The 11,426-nt window shown below is 37.4% G+C and overlaps 1 protein-coding gene across 2 annotated transcripts in view; it reads left to right on the top strand.

Moving 5' to 3' along the window:
- Positions 1–7,007: 7,007 nt before the first annotated feature.
- The window catches only part of pard6b (par-6 partitioning defective 6 homolog beta (C. elegans)), a 66,725-nt gene continuing 62,306 nt past the window's right edge, over positions 7,008–11,426 (top strand). Inside the window, exons 1-2 of one of the 2 annotated variants that reach the window (XM_066702667.1) lie at positions 7,008–7,334; positions 7,441–7,505. In XM_066702667.1, the coding sequence (XP_066558764.1) occupies positions 7,446–7,505 (60 nt within the window). In that variant the 5' untranslated portion in view covers positions 7,008–7,334; positions 7,441–7,445. The remainder of the gene's footprint in view (positions 7,335–7,440; positions 7,506–11,426) is intronic. The other variant, XM_066702666.1, reaches the window with a different exon arrangement.

Here is an 11,426-nt window from a genome sequence, read left to right as displayed (position 1 = left end):
GGCAACAAAGGAGTGGCTCAAGAAGAAGCACATTAAGGTCCTGGAGTGGCCTAGCCAGTCTCCAGACCTTAATCCCATAGAAAATCTGTGGAGGGAGCTGAAGGTTCGAGTTGCCAAACGTCAGCCTTGAAACCTTAATGACTTGGAGAGGATCTGCAAAGAGGAGTGGGACAAAATCCCTCCTGAGATGTGTGCAAACCTTGTGGCCAACTACAAGAAACGTCTGACCTCTGTGATTGCCAACAAGGGTTTTGCCACCAAGTACTAAGTCGAAGGGGTCAAATACTTATTTCCCTCATTAACATGCAAATCAATGTATAACTTTTTTGAAATGCATTTTTCTGGATTGTTTTGTTGTTATTCTGTCTCTCACTGCTAAAATACACCTACTATTAAAATTATAGACTGATCATTTCTTTGTCAGTGGGCAAACGTACAAAATCAGCAGGGGATCAAATACTTTTTTCCCCCACTGTATTGTATTTTGTTGTTCAGCTCGGCTACTCTGTTGACTAGCTGGCTATGTATTCTATTGTTTTTTCATTGGGTCTGTGGCCCCATTCCTATGGGATCAGTGGTCCACTGCTATGATAATGCGCAGAGGCCGCACAAGTTGCTTGATTGCCTGTGTCAGATATTGCGCAAATAGATACTGTTTGTGGAGGGCGTAAGAATTAACCTCTGTAGCCTCGCTTTGTATATGCTGATTCTAGACAGTTCCCGGTAAGAGCGTGACTACAGTGTGGCCCTACGGGGCCCCTGAGTTTACTGTCTGGAGTTGTGTTGCCGAGGCCCCTAGCGGTACACCTCGGGGCGGGCTCCCTTATCAGCTCGCTGCCTCCTCCCTTGTGACATTTTTGTTATACAGGAACCCCTCCCCCTTGGGCAGTGCTTACGACTAGAAAGATAATGATAGGTTGCAAATGCAACCCCAGTTATCTGAAAAAGGAAGCACTGCCCAAGGGTTACAAGGTCACGCAGGAGTCCTTTCCCAGGGAAAAGAGGACGAACCTGCGCTGACGTCATGTTTTATAGAACAGGAAGTGGAAGGGACCTGTTCTGAGTGACGAGTGCAGGGGCCAATGACAGCTTTGATAGAGTGATACTTCGATCAGATTCCTACGGAAGTGTGCAGAAACCCCCTCCGCCTTGGGCAGTGCTTCCTTTTTCAGATTTTATTTTCAGAAATTATTTTATAATTTCCATACATTATAAATTTGTTTGTATCAACTGTTTGAACAGATCGGAAGCAACAATTTATTAAACAAATGAGGGACAGAGTGTGTAGTTTGGTACATTGTATTAGTTTACTAGTTCTCGCAAATTACTTATCATTGTTTTCCTGTAGGCAATGCAGGGAAGTTAACAAATAATATATTTCTGCTCTGGAATCGATAAAAAGAAGAGCAACTGGGGTAGATTTGGCTTCTCCTATGGAACAGGAGTGGTTGTTCATGGCCATTTCCCCCAATGGTAAGGGGAGACCTACATTCAGCAGTTGATTGGCATTGTAATAATATATCATATAATACATTATGATATAATATAACAATATATATAATAATAATAATAATAATAATAATAATAATATGATATTAAAAGGTTCCTGTTTAATAACAGGTGGGTACAGGTGGGTACTCAGGAGTGGGGTGTCTGTACTTTCGATGTCAGATAGGAAGATTGTGTCACTAAAATCAACCATAGCGTATTATTATTAGGTAATTAAATGTTCCGCTGTAAGAATTTTTAGGATTGATCAGCAACTATATTGAACTTATGCAAATGACTTCATTTTGGTTCATACAGTGACTTGGGCCCTGCAATCCTGTTGTAATTGCTGTGTATTCTAATGGATGTTGTATCCCTTGTCCTTCACTGGGCTGATGTAGGAACTTAAGAAGTTGCAGGTATGATCCAGATGGTGGCGACATTACTAAGATATCACACAACTATGTAATCTTTCATAATCTTTCATATTTAATTTTTGTATTCTTAAATATTCTTAAATATACATTTCCAATTATAATTATAATTATTAATATCTTCCCTCATATAATATTGACATAATATGAGGCTGTGACAGGTTAATCGTTTAAACGCTTAAAAAATATATGTTTAAACTACATGTAACATACAGTTAGGTCCAATAAATATTTGGACAGTGACACAATTGTCATCATTTAGGCTCTGTACGCCACCACAATGGATTTGAAAGGAAACACCCCAACAACAAGCAGGAACTAAAGACAGCTGCAGTGCAGGCCTGGCAGAGCATCACCAGGGAAGAAACCCAGCATCTAGTGATGTCTATGGGTTCCAGACTTCAGGCAGTCATTGACTGCAAAGGATTTGCAACCAGGTATTGAAACTCACAATTTAATTATTGATTATGTTAGTTTGTCCAAATACTTTTGAGCCCCTAAAATTGGGGGGAACACATATAAGAATGGGTGTAATTCCTACACCGTTCACACAATTTAGATGTAACTACCCTCAAAATAAAGATTATAGTCTATACTTAAATCACATCTTGATTTTTTCCTTTCAAATCCATTGTGGTGGCGTATTAGCTATTAACCATCTGCACTGCCCCAACCGTATTCTCTCATGCAATCAAATTTTCAATTAGTGGTTGTTCGTCTGGTTTGACAGTATTGCGTAGAAAACAAAAATGAAAGATATCACATCATGCTAAAAAGCTCAAGCAACATACACTTAATGCCAATTTTGCATTGTTTCAATCTTAACTACTGTAGTTTTTAGGGAGGCTCCACCTTTAAGGTTCATGTTAAATTCCCTGCATTTTTGTCAGTGAGTGGACTACATTGGAAGCCAACTGATGCAACCAGCCATCAGGGGAATGAAAGGGTGTGGTTATTATTGCAATGTTAAATTACATAATATGATCCATGTGCATAGCACATAGTTCAGCAGCTTAGTTGCATATTAATTAAATCAGTAATAGATATCTTGAATATATACTAGTAATAATTCTCAAATAACTTTTAGTAGTAAAATAAGATGGCAGCGTTGTGTTTCTCTTTGTATAAAAACAATTACAATTGTCCTCTACTTACCTTTTCTATATTTTTGATGAATGTTCTGCCATATGGTGTCTATGCCCAAATGCCTTCCAGATCCCTCAAGTTCTTGTTCCACTAATGAAACAATGTCTGTAGGCTGAGTACTTTGATATGCTACTTTATCTGTATCACACTAGAGATTTTGATGTATTTAATATACTTAACACATATATACATTTTATCAGTTACCAAGAGATAACCTATTCATTTGGATATAATAATTAAAACATAAATATAGTAAATTATGATTTCCATATTCCATAATGCTGCTGTTTCAGTGATGGTGAACCCTTCACTTAGTCAATTAGGCTTTTATATGTTATCCATATAAAATGTTTTCCCATTTAAATACAATGTACAAGCAACTTAAAAGCATGAGCACTGTCCTTTTTATTACAGTTACTGCACAATTTTGCACCTTTTATTATTACTTATTTAAATGTTCGGAAAATAATACTAATTTTTAATCACAGTCTTATTTAGAAGTGTGGAAAGTCATGAATTTAATTAGTTCATAAATTGTAAAGAAGAAAATATTTAATTATGGCAAAATGTAAAACACAAATCTTTAATCTGTATTAAAGAGCTTAAAACACAGAATGCCGTAAATATGAACATGAATGGAGAACTGCAGGTCTTCCACATGGCATGGAATGACAGTATAATAAGATACAAGCGGGACCTGTCCTCTGCTAGGTCTGCCTTCTACTCTAATTTAACAGAGACACATAAGAATAACCCACGCTTTCTTTTTAACACAATAGTGACACACACTAATCAGCAGGTAGAGCCCTCACAATTAGGGTCAGCATTAGATTTTTTAAGAAGTGGTTTAATCACAGCTGTTTTAAAGGATTCAGGAACAGATCCTGAAAGAGGCATTTATAATATTGTGTATTAGATTAATAATTAATGGCAAAGATTGTTTTAGCAATTTAGTGGGTATAGGGCCTAGTGCAAAGGTTGTGGTTTTCATTTTAGTAATTAAGGAGACTAATTCTTGGTGATTTACTGCATTAAACAAGTCCAAGGTAGGCAGGGACTGAGAATGACTGCATGCATCGGCTATAGTATTGATGTAACTTTCCATTTCTATTTGTTTTCTAATGCTGGTGAGTTTGCTATTGAAATAATCCATGAAGCAATTATGAAGTCATTGCAGGTGATACTAATTCACTCATTAACAACATATGTCAAATCCTCCCTTCCTTTCTAAGGTTCTAGTGAAAGTAGTTGCTAACCAGTTGCAAACTTTTTAAACTACTAATAATATTCAAAACAATTTCAATGAGGCTTGCACTCCGGCTACAGTACTGAAGTGTCCCTGTTAAAACTATTAAACAACGTGTTTCAGTCTCCTCAGTTAGGGAATGTCACTGTTATTATTTCACTTGACTGTACATGCTCCATTTAGGTGATATTATTCAGCGACATAAATATTAACTTTCACAGTTATGCAGACACACAATTATATTTGTCAGTAAATACTAACATACCATAGACATATAAACACTAATCTGGAGGAAAATAAATGTAATTATGCTTAATTGTAATAAGACAGAAGTCCTAAATGTAGGGGACACAAATCTTAATGTTCATCATGCACTGACAGAACAGATTAATGATAACCCTTAAGGAGCCTCTGAGGAGATTGAGTGAAACCTTGGTGTAATCTGTAATCATCTTCCTTCCTCAGCTTAGAAACATTGCTAAATTATGACAATTCCTCTCATTAAATGACACTGAGAAATGTATTGATTGATATTTATTACATCTAGATTGGATTACTGTAATGTGATTTTGTCAGGCAGCACAAATAGAGCTATTTCTGCACTTCAGTTTGTTCAAAAAAGGGACTGGCACCTCCCTACTTAAAATATCTGATTATCGAAAACACTCCAGGTCGGCCATTGTGTTCCCAGGAAGCCAGTTACTTAGTGGTCCCTATAATACACAAGAAAACCGCAGGTGGCAGAGCATTTAGTTATAGCGCCCTGAAACTGTGGAATGATCTTCCAGCCTATAAGAGATGCCCTCTCTGTCTCAGCCTTTAAATCACGGCTGAAGACTCATCTTTTTAGTCTCTGTTTTTCCATTTACTGTAACTCATAGTGCCGCTGGTGTGCCATGGACATGCTATGCACAATGTGTTCTGTCATCTCTTGCATTTTTTGACAATTTATGAGCACAATGTTCTCTTTTTGTCTTCCAGCAGTAGCTGTCCCCCACCCTGGAAGGCTGATGATACACTCCACCAAGGAGGGCTAACAGTGCACCCACACCTCAAGGAATGATGAGTCATTGGTGTTCCACCCCCCCACCGCCCCAGCCCTGTGAGAAGCCCCCACCAGAGGGAATACCACGGCCAGCCATACCGTTTAAGAACTTCCTGATCTTCTTGCTGCTGTATCACAGAATTATGCTGCCTGGAGGGGAGGCAACTAAGCTTAGGCCTTAAGCCGTGGACCCCCAGAGATTTATTTTCTCAAGATATTTAACAATCTGCCATCCATAGGAGTTTTAGTTTTTTGCCTAATGGTTTACTTTCATTTTATTTTATGAATAATTTATTGTTTGTTTATTTTTTGGTTTGTCTGTTTATCAATCTGTAAAGTGCTCTGTGGCTACCCTGCAAAGGGCACTATATAAAATATAAATCGATTGATTGATTGATTACCTTTTTGATAATTTTCCCCCCTTAATTTATTCTAAATTCCTATATAAACATCTGGTCTACATAGTTTCTGTTATAAAATGGAATGTTCCTAGTCTATCCTTATACTCTCCCCCCTCTTCACATAGATGTTTTCAATGTTTAAATTTTACTGGTTATATGGAAGTCTTTATGATTTACAGTTTTCTTTTCTTTTTGTTTTGAAGAGTTACAACAGGGTATCTCTTCCACACTTCTTGGCTTGAATTAATACTCCACAAATGTTTATTTCCTTTGTTGTTTGAGATCCAGTGTGTGGATAGTGCTGTAAAAAAATATCATTTCTAATATAACACATGAAAAAATAAGTAATTATAGTATGAGCCCAACTGGGCCTCCAGCCTAAAATCAAATTGCTTTGCAAGCTACAGCCTGTATTCATAAATCATTTGTGTTATAGTCAATTTCTCGGAAAAGTCTAAAGTATTTCCTATCACGCTGGAGTAGAATCATAATAGCTGGAGATTGATGGTTGTGCTTCTTAAAAACAATTGGAGCAAATGTGATCTGTCACTGGGATCCTCCTCTTTCCTGACATCTTCTCAATACCCATATTTCACACAAAAGCCCCTCTTTCATTAAAGTAAAATCCTGTATAATTCCTCCCCCCCTCCCATTGCGCTTTCCCTCACAGCTCCTTGCGGATTTAATTGTATACATTTACTATTTGAAAGCATTAATAGTACCCATTAGATACTGGAATTCTGAAAGAGAATCAAATACAGTTTTCAGATCAACTTTTGTGCTGAGATAACAAAATCAAATGTCGACACAAAACAAAAAACTAAAAAGAAAAATAACTGAATGGCCCCACAACTAACCATTTGTAATACACACTGTAATGTACTCTGAGCGAAATACTGCAAATTGCATTGCCTATAATTAATATATTATACACAACTTTAGTCCATAACACAGGACAGAACACACACAGTTTCATTACATGAGGCTGTTTGCACTCATATATCCTTACTTTGTACTATAGCTAATTGATTACATAATAACATCCAGTCGGATTTGTAAAGACCAAGACAATCAACTTCAATATGTTGAGAAAATTATATTGAACATTGAGTGCTGTGTCCAGCCTGTGTGCTGAACTGTGCACAGCGCGCCGCGCGCCCCGGAAAGCCAGGAGCGCGCGCAGGTGCCGCCGTGAGCCGCGAGACGGGCGCGCGCGGGGCGGAAACGAGGCTGGCCTGGAGCCGCTTCCTGGGTGCGGATTGCGTCACCGGCCGAGGCGCTGCGAGGAGGGAGGGAGAGACTGAGACAGAGAGAGAGTTTGAAAGCAGGTTGTTGTCAGGCGGAGGCGTCTAGATCACAGGAGGAGACAATCCCGAACTGTTCCAAGGGTATATACTATATCTGGATCACATAAACCAGGCCACTTCGGATACAAAAGAGCAGTGAAAACCCTCCAGCGGGGAGCCCGGGGCAGGGCGACACTCAAGTGCCGGGGGTCCTGGTCGTAAAAGATGAATAAGAATCACCGAGTGCCGAGCAGCAGGACCCTGAGCGCCGTGGAGGTGAAAAGCAAGGTGCGTATCTGCGCTGGTGAAGCCCTAAAACCCTGGCTCTTGCGTTTGTCAGGGTTGTGTGTGTGAATTAGCTAACATATTCCCCTTCTCTCTTTGTATTTAAAAGTTGATATGTCATGGAAACCATTTGGGAGAGAAGCGGGTTTTCTCCTTACACCGAGCGGAGTGCAGGTTCGTTTTCCCTGGATTAACCTGTCACCGAGTGGCCTCAGACAAGCTGGACTTCGACACAACTCCCTCAGATTCACAAGCCATCCACAGTACACAGCCCATTGGTCCAAACAGCGGCGTTTACTCATTAGCAGCAGCTAAAGAGAAAGTCACAAAGTAAATGCCCTCGCTAGTTCTGTAAACTTATGTAAATATGACTTAGCTGTCGACTAAGTAAGGTAAATAATGAATTGCCAAGTTTGGGCTCCGTTACTGGGTTAAAAAATGCATTAAACGATGAAACAACTGGGTTTAAAGGGAGCCCCTGATGAATCTTGCGAATGGTAAGCGGAATACGGGTATGAGGCCTCGGAGCAGGCGGCTGTGGGGGCAGGTGAGACCGCGGCGCAGCGCACAGGTGAGCCCGGCAGGTCTGGGTCGCACCGAGGAGTGGCTGCCCAGTTGAGGGTACGGTGCGTCGCATTTGTGTTCAAATACTTCTGTGAATAATGCGTTTGTCATGTTATTGTTTTCTACCCTTTTAATTGTTTGTTATTCCATGCTGATGGTAATGTAATCGAAAATCGTATAATGGATTTGGCAACATAAGGGATTTTGTCAGTTTATTATGTTGTTTTCCACACGCAGTGGAAACTAGGTGGCACCCTGTTGCTTGAGTGACAGTGTTGCTCGTTACTGACATTATAATGCTAATCATAATAATAATCTATTAAGAAGTGTAGGCCTAACTGTAACTAGATTAAGTGTTTTTTTGTTTTCTTACACTATATTATGTTGCCGTAAGATATACTGGTTTTGTTTGCAATAAAGTTGTACTGTGAAGAAAATGATCATTGCACGAAGTGTAGTTGATTTGTGTGGAATGCAAAGTCAGTGGAGGACTCAAGGATCAGATCCTGCGTTATGTCATCTCACTCTCATTCCGAAATCTGTCATGTTGAGAAAAATGAGAAATATATAGAAAAATAAAAACGACGTTTGAAGTTTTATCCTCAGAGAAACTCTTGGGGGTCATTTGAAAATATAATTTTTAATATAGATTTAAAATTCGCCATTGCATGCTAAGTGTAATTTTACACCAAAAACGTTTTCTTAGAGGTTTTTGAAATGAAACCTGCTTGCACCGCAGCCACATGTTGATTGTTTTGCCTACACTGAACTCGACAGCTATCCATTGCGTATAAATGATGGTTTGAGCTCTATAATGTAACAATTGTGATTCTCTTTAATTTATTCAAATTTCAAATGGTTGTATTACTTTAATGTTTGGTGTTAGTGGTGTCCTGAAACATTTACATGTAGGTGTACCTTTAAAGCAGGAGTTTGTATAACACTAGATCTTAGACTTTATTATTTTTTTATAAAGTCTTCACTGATCCATATTTATGTTGAAATCTCATGCTGTTATGTGTGATTAGCTAATTATTAAATTGTCCTGAAATGAGGAAAATTACATCTGTCAGAATTTTAAGAGCAACATGACAAGGAAAATAACTTACAGATAATTTTGTGAATATCTTAATTTTTTTTATGTCACTGAAGTTAATTGTTTAACAAATGATTCTCAGATCAGTTTGCCATCTTATTTAATTGCAATACATCACTTGACTAGTAGGCTACACGTTAGAAAGCTTCTTTGTACAGATTGATGTTTGACAAACAAGATATTAATTTAGCTTAATACAATAATACCAGTAATTTGCCCAGCTAACAAAATAACATAGTGACAACATTGTTATAACATGAACAATAGGATGTTCTGGCAACACACTAATTTGTGGACTTCAGGGGATGTTTGTCAAAACATTGTAAAAACCAAACTAACAAAAAAACAAAACCCACACATTATACAACTACATTTATATAACTACATTCCATATACAAAATGTTTAATTATGAAAAACTACAGATAATTAAAACTTAGTTATTATAAATGCTTGAAATGGACCTATGGAGGAATGTATAGACAACCTACCAGTGCAACCATCAGAGAACATTAACATTCTTATGTGGTCAGGTAATATCATCCTACAACATTTTCCTGATGATTTGTCAACAGCAAAATGCAACCACTTTTACCTTACACAGTATTGCCAGAACCAAATGTGTTAGCTGGGTGTATGAATTGAATCTATTGATATTCATTGCATGACTATCCATATTTTATTAATTAATTTAATTGTTCTTTATTTAGTGGTATCTTTATAACTTTCCCTAAATAATTAGTTATATAATTTTTCATAAGAAGAGGCACAACATTACATTGATGTTGTGAGTTTAAACTGGTAGCCTAATATGCTTTTTTCCATTGATAGTACTTAATTTGCTCTAATGCATGCATCTGCCCTCACCTTAGCAAAATACCATCTGCTGTCTAAGCAGAAATGCGTGTGGGAATTTTCCAATGTCTCATGACAATCTCACAAAACATGGAAATGGAATGTACATGGTTTGTAAAGGATGCTGATCATTGGACAGTTTTGCCACTGTTATATATTGAAATGTTACTGAAGAATAAGAATCATGAATTATGTGGAGTCTCGTATGGTAATGCAACAGCCTTAAAACATTGAAATGATTGTGCTTGACCTGGTTTACTTTGCATAACTCAGTATACGATAGCGATTATTTCAGACCATTATTCCGTGAACTGCGTTTGTAATCGAAAAGTTGAGAGATTGTTCCATAAACAGACCTTTGTTTAGCTCTGGACCTTGTGGTTAGAATAAATTTGCAAATATAACAATTCTGATTAATCTTGACCTATTTTCTTCTCCCTATAAAAATTACTTTACTAATCCTACTGAATTTAAGACTCTTCTTAGAAAAAGGTATATTTTTTGTATCAAGTTGATGTCCCTTGTTTTCTAAATCTTAGATTTAGGTCTTGTTGTGCACTTCACTTTATTATCAGTCATTGTTTAGCTTGACAGAGGCCAGAGAAAGACATGTAAAAAGATAAGCCTACATATTACATATTAGGCCTACTTGTTTTAGAAACATAAAACATATACAACACTAATCAAAGAGTTACAGTGAGCTAAAATACAGCAAAATAGCAAATGAGGTGCAGGATTGTAATACACCTGACTGGCAAGTGGCATGTTGAAGGAAATACATTAAAGGTACTTCTCTAGGCAGGGAGATTAATCATAAAACATACAGATTGAGTATGAAAAGGCACTTTTTCAGAATGCTCTAGAATGTTGCAGTCATGATGTGCTGGTCCCACCACTTCCACACTGCAGGTTATTTATTGTTTTTACAATTGGATAATTTGTGGTATTTGCCTTTTCTTTTTTCCCTTAGTTCATTAATACATTAACTATGCAGGGACAGTACAAAATCATGTACTGTACCCCTGCAGATTTTTGTTTTCAAGACAACCTATGAGTTATCTGTGATGTTACATTTATCACTAAGAATCTTAAACATACTGCCCACTACCACATTAAAATGTAACAAGGTGCACTTAAGAAAACCTACCAGAAAACATTAGCACAATTTGTATTTTGTTTCAAGAGTTCAGTTTATCTGCATTAAAATTACCTGCATGACTGCCATTGCAGCAGTGCTGCATTTTCACTATGTGCAGAATTCAGTCTATGCATTCTACTGACATCTCTCAGTAATGCTGCACTCAATTTGTAGTTCTTGAGAAAGCTACTCTTACACATTCTAACCTAGAACTACATGCATTGAAAAGCAACTTAACTTATTAATTATAACCATAATTAATATAATAAATACAAATATATCGTCTGTCTCTGCAATTTTACAATACATCTTGTTCACTGGTCTACAGTATTAGCATTTTGCATTCTATCATAATTTTGAAAGGTAACTCTTACTTAGTTTTCATTGTAAAATTTGATGTTCCAGTGGAACCATGTCCAACAACTGTTTATGCATTTTTTCCCC

Source organism: Amia ocellicauda, chromosome 4 (genome assembly GCF_036373705.1).
Source record: "Amia ocellicauda isolate fAmiCal2 chromosome 4, fAmiCal2.hap1, whole genome shotgun sequence".
Classification (NCBI taxonomy): Eukaryota; Metazoa; Chordata; class Actinopteri; order Amiiformes; family Amiidae; genus Amia; species Amia ocellicauda.
This window is presented reverse-complemented; position numbering and strand designations above follow the sequence as displayed.